The following is a 16,508-nucleotide window of genomic DNA, read 5'->3' as shown; positions in this document are numbered from 1 at the left end:
TGAACCTGGACAATCGGACTAATTTTCCAACTATGCGCTATGGGAAAATCATGGCAATGTATGCTGGAATTCATGATGTAAACTTATGATGGCCAATGATAAGTATATTGGAGTAAAATCCCAAAGCAGGTAAAGCTTGTAGTGTATGCGTTTAAAAAGGTTTTGCCTCATGGCCTGGAATTCCAAGGCACGCCATGGAAGGGCTTCCACTAGCCCACTAGATCCAGAATCAAGCTTTAATGTGGATTTGACGCAAAAAGGGGAGTTGCAGGGAGGAGGGGTTCCAGTCCAATACAAAAGCAAAATACTGCGGATGCTGGAAAAAACCAGAAAATGCTGGAAGTCTCAGCAGGTCAGGCAGCATCTGTGGAGAGGAAGCAGAGTTAACGTTTCAGGTCAATGACCCTTCGTCATAAGAATTAGGAGCAGGAGTAGGCCATTCAGCCCCTCGAGCCTGCTCCGCCATTCAATAAGATCACAGCTGATCTTCTACCTCAACTCCACTTTCTTGCACTGTCCCCATATCCCTTGATTCACTTAATATCCAAAAATCTAGTGATCTCTGCCTTGAACATATTCGAAGACTGAGCCTCCACAGACTTCTGGGGTAGAGAATTCCAAAGATTCACCACCCTGAGTGAAGAAATTTCTCATCTCAGTCCTAAATGGCTGACCCCTTATTCTGAGACTGTGACCCCTGGTTCTAGACTCCCCGGTCAGGGGCCACATCTTCCCTAAATCTATCCTGTCAGGCCCTGTAAGAATGTTGTATGTTTCAATGAGATCACCTCTCATTCTTCGAGAGAATATAGGCCTTGTATACTCAATCTCGCATCATAGGACCATCTCCCCATCCCAGGAATCAGTCTTGTGAATCTTTGTTGCATTCCCTCTATGGTATGTATATCCTTTCTTAGGTAAGGAGACCAAACTATACACAATACTCCAGGTGCGGTCTCACCAGGGTCCTATATAATTGCAATAAGGCATCATGGGCTGGATTTTCGGTTCTGCTCATTTCGGGATGGTAAAGTTTGAACCCAGGAACAGTTTGTACCTCAGTCAGCAAAATTCGTCAGCTGGGCCCCAAGTGTGGGGCAGAGTGCTAAGGGAGGCATTACACACCTTTCTTAGAGCGCTTGGCTGGCCGAGCAAGTGAAAATCCCGAGCTAAACAGCCAGCCTCGGAGCGCTGTAAGAGGGTGCTTGGGGGGCAAAATAAAAAGCTTAAAAAAACCCCACCAAAAACATTCCCAATAACTCACATCACCACAACATAAATCGCAAAAAAAACAAACAAAACAATCACATTTACCAGAGGTCGACATTATTTACCTCACTGCAGCCGCTACAGCTCAAACCACCCGCTTTCACAGGTGGTTCCAGCCGGGCGCTCTGAGTGCTGCAGATCGGGCAACAGCCAGAAATCAAGCTGGTGTCGCAACCAGAGGCGTTGCACACCGGCTCACCTCTTCTGGGCGGTACTGCTCTGCGCCCCGTCAAAACTGCAACCGAAAGTCCCAGCTGGAAGCTAGCTGCTTGCCCGGAAGCACTTACCGCCGCCATTGCCTTCCATCTGGGACGCTAACAGGGCGGAAGGAAGCCGAAAATTCAGCCCCTTCACTCATACTCAAATCCTCTTGTAATAAAAGGTCAACATACCATTTGCTTTCTTAATTGCTTGCTGTACCTGCATGTTAACTTTCAGTGATTGGTGTACAAGGACACCCAGGTCCCTCTGAGCACCAACATTTCCCAATCTCTCACCACTTAACAAATACTCTGCTTTTCTATTTTTCCAACCAAAGTGGATAACTTCACATTTCTCCACATTATGGGCTCAATTTTGGCCAGGAGTTTCTCCGGTTTTTTTTTGGAGCAACTTGATTTTTCTGGAGTATCTTAAAAATCCCCATTATGCACATTCAATTTGCGCCAGTGTAAGTGAGTTAGTTAGGATTTTTTTTAGTTTAGTTTAATTTTTTTTCTCAAAAGGGGGCATTACCAGCCACCTACGCCAGTTTTGGCCATTTAGCCAGCTAATAATTACTCCAAATCTACTTAGGCCAGCGTATGTGGCCACTTCAGAAAACCCTTGGAGAGTTAAGAAATCAGCGCAGGTAGGTACATCGGAGGCCAGTCGGCCTGGGATAGGGGCGGGAAGGGAAGCGGAGAGGACCTTGCACCAAGAATAACAAAGCATTAAACAAAGCACAAAACATAGCACAAAAAGTAATAAGCTTTCAAGAAGAAATAAAAAATAGAACAAAGTCCTACCTTCATCTGAAAACTCGGCCCGGGAAGGGACACACAGGCTGCAGGAAGCAAACTCACCGGACAGGCTGCAGCAAGGGCAAAACACAAGCAGCTACTTCAACAGCAGGCCAGCCGGTGCAGGAGGCCACTCGGCCTGGGATAGGTGCGGGACGACCAGGAGACCACTCGGCCAGGGAGAGGGGCGGGACGACCGGGAGACTACTCGGCCAGGGAGAGGGGCGGGAACTGCCGACATCAGAGCACACACAGGCTGCAGGAAGCAAACTCACCGGACAGCAAAACACAAGCATTTCCTTTAAAAAATCGTCGATTGTCAAATTTCAGCGCGACTGCGCATGCGTGGACATCACGACCCAACTCCAATATGCATGTGCAGACGTCCGCTCCCAACTCGACTGGCCACGCTGCGCAACAACCGAGGAGAGGCCAGACAGCAGCCAAAGTGGGGAGCAATTATCAACGGAGAAAAGTGCCGCATCTCCAGTAAGTGTGCAAAAAAAGGGGTGGGCCATAATTGAGCCCAAAATTCCATTTGCCATGTTCTTGCTGACTCACTTAGCCTGTCTATATTTCCTTGAAGTCTCTTTCCATCCTCCTCACAACTTACATTTCAACCTAGCTTTGTATCAGCAACATTTGGTCCCCTCATCCAAATCATTGATTATAGATTGTGAATAGCTGAGGCCCAAGCACTGATCCTTGCGGTACTCCGCTAGTTACAGTCTTCCAACCTGAAAATGATCCGTTTATTCCTACTGTTTTCTGTCAGTCAACCAATCCTCAATCCATGCTAGTATATTCCCCCCAATCCCATAATCCTTAATTTTGTTTAATAACCTCTTGCATGGCACCTTATCAAATGCCTCCTGAAAATCCAAATGCACCACATCCACTGGTCCCTCCTTATCTATTCTGCTAGTTACAACCTCAAAAAACTCAACAGATTTGTCAAAGATAATTTCCCTTTCATAATCAGTGTTAACTCTGCCCAATCCTATTATTATTTTCAAAGTGCTCTGTAATTACATATTTAATAATAGATTCTAGCATTTTCCCTGATGTCAAGCTAACTGGTCTGCAGTTCCCTATTTTCTTGCTCCCTCCTTTCTTAAATCGGGGGTTCCATTTGCTACAGAATCTAGAATCTATGGAATTTTGGAAGATGACAGCCAATGCATCCACTATCTCTTATAGCCACATCTTTCAAAACCCTAGGATGTAGGCCATCAGGTCCCGGGGGTTTAATCAGCTTTGTCCCATTAGTTTCTCCAGTACTTTTTTTATTAATACTAATACTAATACTAATTTCTTTCAGTTCCTCATTTTCGTTAGATTGGTTCTCCACTATTTCTGGGAGGCTTTGTGCGTCTTCTTCCGTGAAGGTAGACACAAAGTATTTGTTTAATTTCTCTACCATTTCCTTATTCCCCATTATAATTTCTCTTGTCTTAGCCTGTAAAGAACCCACATTTAGTTTTGCTAATCTTTTCCTTTTTACATACCTATAGAAGCTTTTAGTGTCTGTTTTTAGGTTTCTCGTTAGTTTACTCATTATATTATATATCAATTTCTTGGTCCTCTTCTGAATTCTAAAATCCTCCCAATCCTCAGGCTTATTGCTCTTTTTTGGCAAAATTATAAGCCTCTTCCTTAGATCTAATACCATCATTAACTTCTCTTTTTAGCTACGGTTGGACCACTTTTCCTGTGGGGTTTTTATGCCTTAAAAGGATGTACATTTGTTCCAAATTATGCATTAATTCTTTAAATGCTAGCCATTGCTTGACTACCATCATACCTTTTAATGTAGTTCTGAATCTACCTAAGCCAACTCGCCCCTCATACCTACATAGTTTGCTTTGTTTAGAATTATAACCCTAGTTTCAGATTTAACTAAATCACTTTCAATCTTTATAAAATTCTATCATATTATGGTCACTTTTCCCTAAGGGCCCCTTTACTACAAGGTTATTAATTAGCCCTTTCTCATTGCACAATACTAGATAAGGAGGGAGGAACTTAATACAATCATTAATGAAGTAGTACTCGGTAAAATAATGGGACTAAAGGCAGAAAAGTGCCTTTTGGACCTGATGGGTTACATCCTTGGGTCTTAAAAGAAGTGGCTGCAGAGATAGTGGATGCATTAGTTGCAATCTACCAAAATTCCCTGGATTCTGGGGCGGTCCCAGCGGATTGGAAAACCGCAAATGTAATGTCCCTATTTAAAAAAAGGAGGCAGACAAAAAGCAAGAAACTATAGACCAGTTAGTCTAACATCGTTGAGAAAATGCTGGAGTCCATTATTAAGAAAGCATGAGCAGAAAATTTGGAAAAGCATAATTCAATCAAGCAGAGTCAACATGGCTTAATGAAAGGGAAATCATGTTTGACACATATGCTGGAGTTCTTTGAGGATGTAACGAGCAGGGCGGATAAGGGGGAAACCAGTGGATGGGGTATATTTGGATTTCCAGAAGGCATTCGATTAAGGTGCCACACAAGAGGTTATTACACAAGATAAAAGTTCACGGGGTTGGAGGCAATATATTAGCATGGATAGAGGATTGGCTAACAGAGACTCGGGATAAATGGGTAATTTTCCAGTTGGCAGTGACTACTGCGGTGCCGCAGGGATCGGTACTGGGTCCTCAACTATTTACAATCTATATTAATGATGAAGGGACTGAGTGTAATGTACCCAAGTTTGCTGATGATACAAAGATGAATGGGAAAGCAAAGTGTGTGGACACAAAAAATCTGCGAAGGGATATAGACAGGCTATGTAAGTGGGCAAAAATTTGGCAGATGGAGTATAATGAGGAAAAATGAGGTTATCCACTTTGACAGAAAAAATAGAAAAGCAAATTATAATTTAAATGGAGAAAAATTGCAAAGTGCTGCAGTACAGAGGGACCTGGGGGACCTTGTGCATGAAACACAAAAAGTTAGTATACAGGTACAGCAAGTAATCAGGAAGGCAAATAAAATGTTGGCCTTTATTGCAAGGGGGACAAGAGATTGGTGTGCAAAATTAAAGCACATGGTATTGGGGGTAATGTATTGACGTGGATAGAGAACTGGTTGGCAGATAGGAAACAGAGAGTCGGGATAAATGGGTCCTTTTCAGGATGGCAGGCAGGGACTAGTGGGGTGCCGCAGGGTTCAGTGCTGGGACCCCAGCTACATACAACATACATCAATGATTTAGATGACGAAATTGAGTGTAATATCTCCAAGTTTGCAGATGACACTAAGCTGAGTGGCGGCGTGAGCCGTGAGGAGGATGCTAAGAGGTGACTTGGACAGGTTAGGTGAGTGGGCAAATGCATGGCAGATGCAGTATAATGTGGATGGATAAATGTGAGGTTATTCACTTTGGTGGCAAAAACATGAAGGCAGAATATTATCTGAATGGCGACAGATTAGGAAAAGGGGAGGTGCAACGAGACCTGGGTGTCATGGTACATCAGTCTTTGAAAATTGGCATGCAGGTACAGCAGGCGCTGAAGAAGGCAAATGGCATGTTGGCCTTCATAGCTAGGGGATTTGAGTATAGGAGCAGGGAGGTCTTACTGCAGTTGTACAGGGCCTTGGTGAGGCCACATCTGGAATATTATGTTCAGTTTCGGTCTCCTAATCTGAGGAAGAACGTTCTTGCTATTGAGGGAGTGCAGCGAAGGTTCACCCGACTGATTCCCAATATGGCAAGACTGACATATGAGATGACACTGGATCAACTGGGCCTGTATTCACTGGAGTTTAGAAGAATGAGAGGGGATCTCATCGAAACATATAAAATTCTGACGTGATTGGACATGTTAGAGGCAGGAAGAATGTTCCTGATGCTGAGGAAGTCCAGAACCAGGGGTCACAATCTAATGATAAGCCATTTAGGACCGAGATGAGGAGAAACTTCTTCAGAGTTGTTAACCTGTGGAAATCTCTACCGCAGAAAGTTGTTGAGGCCAGTTCGTTAGATATAGTCAAGAGGGAGTTAGATATGGCCCTTACGGCTAAAGGGATCAAGAGGTATGGAAAGCAGGAAAGGGGTACTGAGGTGAATGATCAGCCATGATCTTATTGAATGTTGGTGCAGGCTCGAAGGGCCGAATGGCCCACTCCTGCACCTATTTTCTATGTTTCTATAAAAGCAGAAAAGTCCTGCTGCAACTGCACAGGGTATTGGTGAGGCCACATCTTGAGTACTGTGTACAGTTTTGGTCTCCATATTTAAGGAGGCTGTTTAGAGACGGTTCACTAGGTTGATTCCAGAGTTAGAAACATAGAAAATAGGTACAGGAGTAGGCCATTCGACCCTTCGAGCCTACACCGCCATTCAACAAGATTCATGGCTGATCACCCACCCCAGCACCTTCCCCTCACGCCTCCTCCACACCCCCCAGCCGCAAGGACCACATCCAAGTCCCTCCCGAACACATCCAATGATCTGGCATCAACAACTCTCCGCGGCAGGGAACACCACAGGCCAACAACTCCCCGAGTGAAGAAGTCTCCCAATCCCAGTCCCAAACAGCCCACCCCCCCACCGGCTCTGGACCCACCCAACACTGGGAACACTTCCCCCGCACCCAACCCGCCCTGTCCCGTCAGAATCCTTCCCAAATGCAGAACACCCCCGGATGTCGAGCCCCCAGCCCCGGCCACCCCGGAGCCATGCCCCCGCAATGCCAACCACACCACATCCATCAACCGCCATCTGTGCAGTCAACCCGTCCACCCCATTGTGAACACTCCCCGCACCGAGGCACAGAGCCCCCAGGCCCGCCCCTCCAACACACTTCGCCCCCCAAGACCTTCGCTGCAATGTGGCCCCTCCTGTCCCGCGCCCTGGGTTTCTCCACCCCTCACCTCCACCACTCTCCCCTCCATCCCCCGCCCCCCGCCTCCCCTCATCTTCCCTCTGCCTCCCCGCACTGGCTCCCATCTTGGGGGCGGTAACCTTCTGGGGCCGGGAATTTTAGCCCCCAACGTGGAAGTCCTGCTCCCGCCGCAGAATTGGCCTTACCACCCCTCAATGGAAGCGGAGTGCAATTTCCCACACTCCACTTCCTTTGGGGGCAGCTACCGGGGCACGACTGGATGCTCCTGTGACAGTTTGAACTGGTGCTCTCCACTCTGTCCTGCGACAGTTGGAACTGGTGCTCTCCACTCTCCCGTCCTGTGACAGTTGGAACTGGTGCTCTCCACTCTCTGTCCTGTGACAGTTGGAACTGGTGCTCTCCACTCTCTGTCCTGTGACAGTTGGAACTGGTGCTCTCCACTCTCCCGTCCTGTGACAGTTGGAACTGGTGCTCTCCACTCTCCCGTCCTGTGACAGTTGGAACTGGTGCTCTCCACTCTCCCGTCCTGTGACAGTTGGAACTGGTGCTCTCCACTCTCTGTCCTGTGACAGTTGGAACTGGTGCTCTCCACTCTCCCGTCCTGTGACAGTTGGAACTGGTGCTCTCCACTCTCCCGTCCTGTGACAGTTGGAACTGGTGCTCTCCACTCTCCCGTCCTGTGACAGTTGGAACTGGTGCTCTCCACTCTCTGTCCTGTGACAGTTGGAACTGGTGCTCTCCACTCTCCCGTCCTGTGACAGTTGGAACTGGTGCTCTCCACTCTCTGTCCTGTGACAATTGGAACTGGTGCTCTCCACTCTCCCATCCTGTGACAGTTTGAACTGATGCGGGGGTTGACATGACGATAGGTTGAGTAGGTTGGGCCTATACACATTGGAATTCAGAAGAATGAGAGGTGATCTTACTGAAACATATAAGATAAGATAATGAGGAGGCTGCAGAGAGGATATTTCCACTCATAGGGGAAACTAAAACTAGGGGACATAGTCTCAGAATAAAGGGCCGCCCATTTAAAACGGAGATGAGGAGGAATTTCTTCTGAGGATTGTAAATTTATGGAATTATCTGCCCTGCAGAGCTGTGGAGGCTGGGTCATTGAATATATTTAAGGCGGAGATAGACAGATTTTTGAGCGATAAGGGATTAAAGGGTTATGGGGAGCGGGCAGGGAAGTGCAGCTGAGTCTGTGATCAGATCAGCCATGATCTTATTGAATGGCGGAGCAGGGTCGAGGGGCCAAATGGCCTATTTATGTTCTTATGTAGATCTAAAATAGCCTGTTCCCTAGTTGCTTCTTCAACATACTGATCTATGAACTTGTCCTCAACATTATTATTGCAAATTTGGTTTGCCGAGTCTACATGTTGATTAAAGTCCCCCATGATTACTGTATTACCCATGTTACATGCGCCTCTAACGTCCCGATTTATACTCTGCCCTACATTACAACGACTGTTTGGGGACCTATAAACAACTCTCACCAAAGTTTTCTGACCCTTGCTGTTTCTTAGCTGCACCCAAAATGATTCGACTTCTTGATTTTTGGAGCGAAGATCCTTTCTCTCTACATTACAGTGAAACCCAGTACTGTCCTCACATGATATTGAGACATGACCTCTGATCTGGCAGGAGTAACAGGATGATCACAAAAGGGAATCCTGGCTGATTCTTCCCCCAGGGATTGAGGCAAATCCAATAGTACCTTCCTTCTGTCCACCCCGGCTAAGATCAGTACAGACTGGGGCCTGCAAATGGCTGATCTGATCATGGACTCAGCTCCACTTCCCCGCCCGCTCCCCATAATCCCTTAACGCTCAAGAAACTGTCTATTTCTGTCTTAAATTTATTCAATGTCCCAGCTTCCACAGCTCTGAGGTGGTGAATTCCACAGATTAACAACCCTGAGAGAAGAAATTTCTCCTCATCTGTTTTAAATGGGCAGCCCCTTATTCTAAGATCATGCCCTCTAGTTCTGGTCTCCCCCATCAGTGGAAACATCCTCTCTGCATCCACCTCGTCAAGCCCCCTCATAATCTTATACATTTCGAAACCAAAACTGCATGCAGTATTCCAGGTGTGGCCTCACCAATACCTTGTATAGCTGTAGCAAGACCCCATGAACTTTTATCTTGTGCAGTAACCTTTTATGTGGCACCTTATCAAATGCCTTCTGGACAAATTTGCTGGAGTTCTTTGAGGATGTAACAAACAGGGTGGATAAAGGGGAACCAGTGGATGTGGTGTATTTGGACTTCCAGAAGGCATTTGACAAGGTGCCACATAAAAGGTTACTGCACAAGATAAAAGTTCACGGGGTTGGGGGTAAAATATTAGCATGGATAGAGGATTGGCTAACTAACAGAAAACAGAGTCGGTATAAATGGTTCATTCTCTGGTTGACAACCAGTAACTAGTGGGGTGCCGCAGGGATCAGTGCTGGGACCCCAACTATTTACAATCTATATTAACGACTTGGAAGAAGGGACTGAGTAACGTAGCCAAGTTTGCTGACGATACAAAGATGGGAGGAAAAGCAATGTGTGAGGACACACAAAATCTACAAAAGGACATAGACAGGCTAAGTGAGTGGGCAAAAATTTGGCAGATGGAGTATAATGTTGGAAAGTGGGAGGTCATGCACTTTGGCGGAAAAAAAAAAATCAAAGAGCAAGTTATTATTTAATTGGAGAAAGATTGCAAAGTGCTGCAGTACAGCGGGGCTTGGGGGTGCTTGTGCACGAAACACAAAAGGATAGTATGCAGGTACAGCAAGTGATCAGGAAGGCCAATGGAATCTTGGCCTTTATTGCAAAGGGGTTGGAGTATAAAAGCAGGGAAGTCTTGCTACAGCTATACAGGGTATTGGTGAGGCTACACCTGGAATACTGCATGCAGTTTTGGTTTCCATATTTACGAAAGGATATACTTGCTTTGGAGGCAGTTCAGAGAAGGTTCACTAGGTTGATTCCGGAGATGAGGGGATTGACTTATGAGGAAAGGTTGAGTAGGTTGGGCCTCTATTCATTGGAATTCAGAAGAATGTATAAGATTATGAGGGGGCTTGACAAGGTGGATGCATAGAAGATATTTCCACTGATTGGGGAGACTAGAACTAGAGGGCACGATCTTAGATTAAGGGGCTGCCCATTTGAAACTGAGATGAGGAGAAATGTCTTCTCTCGGAGAGTTATAAATCTGTGGAATTCACTGCCTCAGAGAGCTGTGGAAGCTGGGATATTGAATAAATTTAAGACAAAAATAGACAGTTTCTTAAACAATAAGGAGATAAGGGGTTATGGGGAGCGGGCAGGGAAGTGGAGTTGAGTCCATGATCAGATGAGCCATGATATTGAATGGCGGAACAGGCTTGAGGGGCCGTATGGCCTACTCGTGTTCCTATTTCTTTTGTTATAAACCTTCCTGGACTTTATGAATCAATTTCACACAGAAAGCACACTTATGGAGCAGACGTCTAAAATTTTAAACCCAATTCACAAAAAAGCCCATTTTCTCCAGGTGGTACGCTAAACAAATGTCCCCAAGATTAAATCTTTAATTCCTGGAGTCTCCAGGAGGGCTGAAAACTCTATTTATGATTGCCAATGGCCCCGTCTATATATTGCAGGGCCATAGTCACCCCCTGCAATAACAAAAACAATCAGCATCTTAGTTAGTAAGTCACTAGAATGTTACTCAAATAAACTTGGGGAAAAAAGCAGACAGATTTATAAAAAAAAACAAAGTGTTTTAATTGTATATTATGACTTCGGGGCCAAAAGAAACATTTAAATATAAAAAGATATAAGCACTGAGTTTGAGACAGTGTTAAAGCCCGAGTATGTCAGAGTAGGAATCATACTCCAATTACTAAAATATAGGTAGACATAGTTACAGTAAATATCACAAGAACATGATGTCAAGTCAGGAGAGAAATTAACTGGAAATTAAATAACCTGACCTCAGATAAAATCCTCATGGATTAGTAACCAGCAAAACCAAATTAGGAAATAGGTGGGCATTTACTTTGGCTATAGCCAACCAGAAACCATCTTTCTCTTTTACAAATTATGTGTGATGGAAATAAATAACAATTTTCACCTAATTTTTCTACTTCCCTTTTCAAATGAACTCTCTTTTGTTCATACTTCGAAATTTCTTTGACGAAAATAAAAGTTGCATTGAAGAATTCTGTAGTCAGGACAGCAACTGTATCAGACATCCTGAATTGGGTAATGTAACTGTCAGAATGCTACCATCTTGCCAACAAAATTGTTTGGGATTTTAACTAAATTGTGGAAATAAGGGTAATTAGGCCTGTTGACCTAGTATTTTAAAAGGTGTCTTATTGCGCAATAAATCTAAAACTCTTGTTCCTAAATAAACACAGGTATCTCCAAGATATATTTTAATAAATGACTTGATGCATTATACATATTTATAACAGAACTAAACCATACCAATATGAAAGATTCACCAGTGTCCTTTAAATGTAGCAGGGTAATTACTGACCACTGGTAATCACTTCAAAAGAAAAAAAAGACTTGAAGACAAGCATTGCAACAAATAAAGAATAAAAAATATAGATTTTGGGGAAAATACTGCACGAAGACTTTGCAAATGAAAGTATTAAACTTTGCAAATTAAAAATGTATTGGACTGAACCCTTATGGTAACTACCCAGATATTTGTTTAGAGGGTTCATTTGACCCTTTCATAAGAATCATACTTAAATATTTAAAAGGTTATATACTTGTTACCTGGGATACTATTTCAAAGTCAAATTCACCTGGTTGGCTACACCTCATTATTAAGGCCAGTTATCCAACAATGCAAAAGCCTTATGTATACACAATCAACAAGCATGCCCAATATTCCAGTGCACCACAGATTATAGCTTCTCTGAAGTTGTAACGGAGAAGCATATTATGCACTGGACCACAACATATTTATAATGGATCAGAAATATTTCTGAAACAATACTGGAACATTTTAATCTCCATACTGCATCCACAACATTGCGATTTCTGAAAATAATTCTTTAACAGATGGTGTCAACACAACCCCTGTCATGTGTTTTAAATCATGCGCATCTAAGCTATGAAGAAGTTGAGTTTGTAACATTCCACTCTTCACCTTTCAGCAGCGCATGTTGACATGGTGATAACTATGGAACTGTGATTTGTAACTTTTCAGGGAACTCTAGAAAAAAAAAATCATAATCTAATCATATAATACTGACGAGATTGAAAATAAAATTAAACAGAGCTTCAACTTGACAAAGTATGGGGTGGCGGGGGGAGGGCATTTAAAGTACAAGAGGGAAAATAAGTCATCTGCCGCACTGTGGAACCAACATTGGGCAAAAAAATGTATGGAATACTTTTTTTTTTAAATCCCACAATTGTCATATCCCCATTGATCAGCCAAATGAGGAAAGGGGAACGATCCCGTGTGGTTAATCAAAAATAATGGGTGGGGGGGGGGAAGGGAAAAAAAAGAGAAAATTATTTTATTTATACACAATAGCACATAGTTTAAAACAATTGGGACTGAGCTCTGTTAACACATGAACTAATGGAATGATTAACTTTTTCTTGAAAGCTGAAATTTTTGTTGACCCAGCTTTCAAGGCATCATTCTGAATTCAGACAGTACTTAAGGAAAAAAATATTTATAAAAAATGGAAGTACAGTACTTATCTCAACCAAGACTTTTAGTACATTCTAGCAGCAGTGTGTTAGTTTATTAACATGCTACGCTCAGAGTGGTAGAATGTAGGTTAACATCCAGAAGTTTTTGATTTCAGTCACATCACCCAGGAAGGGGACTCTCAAATGGACTTGTGAGGGGGAACATCTCCCTGGGCCAGCATGTATCAGCAGTTCGTGGATGGTCACAGAGCTGCATTGGCAGAGACCTGGGTGCAAGTCACCTGTATGATGTCTTGCCCAGGGAGGATCAGAGGTGAAAAAGTAACAAAATGTGAGAAATGCAATTTATTAATGTGCACCTGAAATGCATTTACAACAGATTGTGAGTGTATTTCCTACTAAGACTGAAAATTTACCGATGGGGAAATCAATGCATAAATGAAATGCATACCATGCTGTAGGACAAAGCACCGGTGTAGAGATATCTAAGCCATCAGACTACCTCGCCACATGCTGTATTTTAACTGCGCCTTCTGTCCATCTAAAGAGTTTTCAAATAGGAATAAAGCCAAATTTTCTTTCAATATAGCAGTCTGTTGTGAATACATTATTAAAGATTAAAATGTTGCATGACATAGTACATCTAAAAAGAATCATACTACTGCAGTTAGGTAGAACCTTCAAAAATAGAGCAGTTTTTAATGTCATACTGTACACTGAGAAAAAACAACTTGTATATATCTGGTAGTTTAGATGCATCTGTATTGAAAGTGCAGGTCTCTGTCAGCTTCTGTATCTACAATGAAATATGATTAAGTTGTGATTTTACCACAGCAGAGGAGACAGTAATTAAAAACCTATACTGATCATAGTGCATCTAAAATTTCAATATATGACAGGTGGTCCTTGTGATAGAAGTGTAGGGAGGGATATGCATCAGCCATACAAATTATATAGATCTCTCCCATTCATTCAACACACATCTGTGTGCAAGTGTGCCATACATGCACAAGGGAAGCACTATGTGAACTATCTTTTGTATCCCAGAATAAAGCAATCTCAGTGGGAAAGATAGTACGATGAAACAATTGAAGAGTAGGATGTACAAACATCATTAAGGATGTAGTCCAGTAATTCTGCATCTTCTGATCACAATAAAGCACGTATGAAACTTTACAAAAAGTCTAAATTGTTTTCTGTGTTTGAGGTAGTTGTACATCAAGATGCATCCAACTACATCAGTAAGTTACAGATTTACTGATCTTTGAATGCCCAACCTACATGCAGCAGCAAATAAATGAAATACACAACATAAACAAGAAATCCAAGAGAAATTTAAAAAGTTATACATCACTGGTTATATTATAATTATTATAAAACAGATCACTTTTACAAAAGATTTGAAAAATTGTAAATTCAGAATTAACATTACAGGATTTTTTTTCAAGGTCGCGGGAGGAAGAGGGGAAGGATGAACTGTTCAAGAAATTCTTTAGAAAGGTTCACAGCTAAAAGCCTAATTTTACACACAGTGCATTATTTAACCTTGAAAAAGCAGTATGGAAATGACAGCAATGCTCAGTGTGAGCAAATTGACCATTGCCTGTTTTACAATAACCAAGTTATAAAAATCATAAAATGTTGATCAACATATAAAAGGAAAGTCAGTTTCCAGCAATATCTATTCAACAGAAATCCTTTAGTGTAGCTAATATTCATACTTTTACTAAGAATAAACAAAAGCTACAAAGCACATCAAACACTGATGCCTCATGTAGTGGTTCCCCTCTAGCATGTTCTGACTCGCCACACTCCCCAAAAACAGAATTACTTTTCTACAATGGCAAAAACAATGTATTCTAGGAAAAATGGCACTTCTGTCTGAAACTAAAGTAAACTTTATTGATGCATCCACAGTGGCACAAATCCCTTTCCACCTGCATAGCGCCAGGGAGATGGCACAATCATGTAGAGAGGGTGCACCTAATTCTCAAGAGTCTTGCTAACTGGTCTCTCACCTTGCACTACCAATTATTGTTAAGACAAGAGAAAGGATTAAACTTATTTCCATGCAAATGCAATATTATTTCACTTTAAATGCAGTCATTATTATAAAAAACTAGAATCCTGTACGTCATGTTTTCTTGGTAATCTTCAAATTTGTGTTTTCTTCCTTAAATACAAATCTGACCTGTTGTCTACTTATACCAGGTTCCAAATAGGCCACCAACCACAAAACCAGCTCTTGGACCACAAAACGTAGTTATTTGCACCGAATGACGTTTGATTTTGTACCATAGAAGAACCTGAATACTTAATGGCTGGCCATAAATTGGGGGTGCTGGCTTCTGCCAATGGACAGGAAAACAAGGACCACTGTTTCTGGCTCACTTAAAAAAAAAAATTGTAAATATAATTGAGACATTTCATGATTTTTAACAACAGTGGTTTTGTAAAACTGTTCTTAGCAGCTAAAAACCTGCCTAAAGCCAATTGTGTGAAATCAGACACAGATTCAAATAGACTGCATTTGTCTAAGCTTTGTTTAAAAAAAGCCACCAAAAAAAAACATCTCACTAAGATTCAAGAAAAGTATAATGCAGGGACTAAAAAAAAAGAGCTTCCTCAATTTTACAGCAGAATTGAAAAGATGAGAGTGAAAGAAGCACTTGTTTGCCTATTTCATTTGAAAAATCATGTGTCTGATTCAACAGATTGAGCTCTAGTAACACATTTAAATAAGACATATTATTCTATATAACAAACTTTAGAAAAAAATACACAGCTGAACTGGCAGAGAAGCATACCTGTGCCATGTTCAGTTATTGTGCCCTGGTAGGAACCAGTGGGTGGGCTTCACATCACGATTGCATTTGTTGCTTGGGAGACTGAATGTGCTGGCACACCAGTAGAGTTGTGTCTTTATGTCCTCTAGTTATGCTGATGCACATCATTTTGTTTGCACTGTTGTTTCGACACTGTGTGCGACAGTAGAGAAAATGGGATTCTCAGTTGCTTCAGCTTCTGTAGGTTGGAACATAGAACTAAATTGTGCTCGATATTCCTTGATCAGCTTCCTGCTCACGTGTGTGTTAAGGCTCCGCACACAGTGTGCTCGGACAATACCTGATTGCCCAGCTGAGAGGACCCATCCGTGGGCATCAAGATTGGGATTGAAACGGACCTGGGTGGAAAAAAAATAATGGGCGTCAAAACTGAGTGAAATGCTAAATTGTGATTTATGCATGAAATCAAGGAAATTGCCAAAGCAAGATATAGTAATGTAATAAGTTGAGAGAGTGCAAAGTAGTAAAACAAAGTAAACAAAAAAGCTTTAAAAAGTCTTCTGGAAACTGGGACAGCACATCAATAAAATAAAAATGTACTAACGTTTTAAAAATTCTTTAAAAAGATATCTAGGATGAAAACAGAAAATTGGAAAAAGGAAGTAGCAAGCAATACTGGAGGATAGTATTTAGTTTGGTATGTTGATATTAGGCAAAATGTTCAAGAACTGGAGTCTCAGATAAGCAACATGATAGTGGCTGTCAAACAAATGGCAGAAATGTAAATCTTTTTTCACAACAGATTTCATTGCAGAACAAAACAAGATTTGCGTTGCCTTTGGGACGGCCATTCAGAGAGTAACGGAGCCACACAGATCATGGAGCAATCCCGAGATTCTGATGGGTTAGCCAAGGTAGTTCCAGAGACAA

General features: G+C 42.4%; 1 protein-coding gene across 3 annotated transcripts in view; it reads right to left on the bottom strand.

The window, feature by feature from the left end:
• Positions 1 to 246: 246 nt before the first annotated feature.
• gtf3c2 (general transcription factor IIIC, polypeptide 2, beta) overlaps positions 247 to 16,508 on the bottom strand; it is a 163,802-nt gene continuing 147,540 nt past the window's right edge. The window contains exons 18-19 of one of the 3 annotated variants that reach the window (XR_011593856.1): positions 15,600 to 15,976; positions 247 to 364 (exon numbers count right to left, since the gene is read on the bottom strand). Coding sequence is in view for 1 of the 3 variants with exons in the window: in XM_070885142.1 (XP_070741243.1) it covers positions 15,743 to 15,976 (234 nt within the window). In the remaining 2 variants the exon portion in view is untranslated. Of the gene's footprint in view, positions 365 to 10,918; positions 15,977 to 16,508 lie in introns of those variants that run through there. The other 2 variants (XR_011593855.1, XM_070885142.1) reach the window with 2 other exon arrangements.

The sequence above is a fragment of the Pristiophorus japonicus genome, chromosome 7 (genome assembly GCF_044704955.1).
Source record: "Pristiophorus japonicus isolate sPriJap1 chromosome 7, sPriJap1.hap1, whole genome shotgun sequence".
In the NCBI taxonomy this organism is placed as follows: Eukaryota; Metazoa; Chordata; class Chondrichthyes; family Pristiophoridae; genus Pristiophorus; species Pristiophorus japonicus.
The sequence above is the reverse complement of the archived record's forward strand: the minus strand, read 5'-3'. Positions and strand labels throughout refer to the sequence as shown.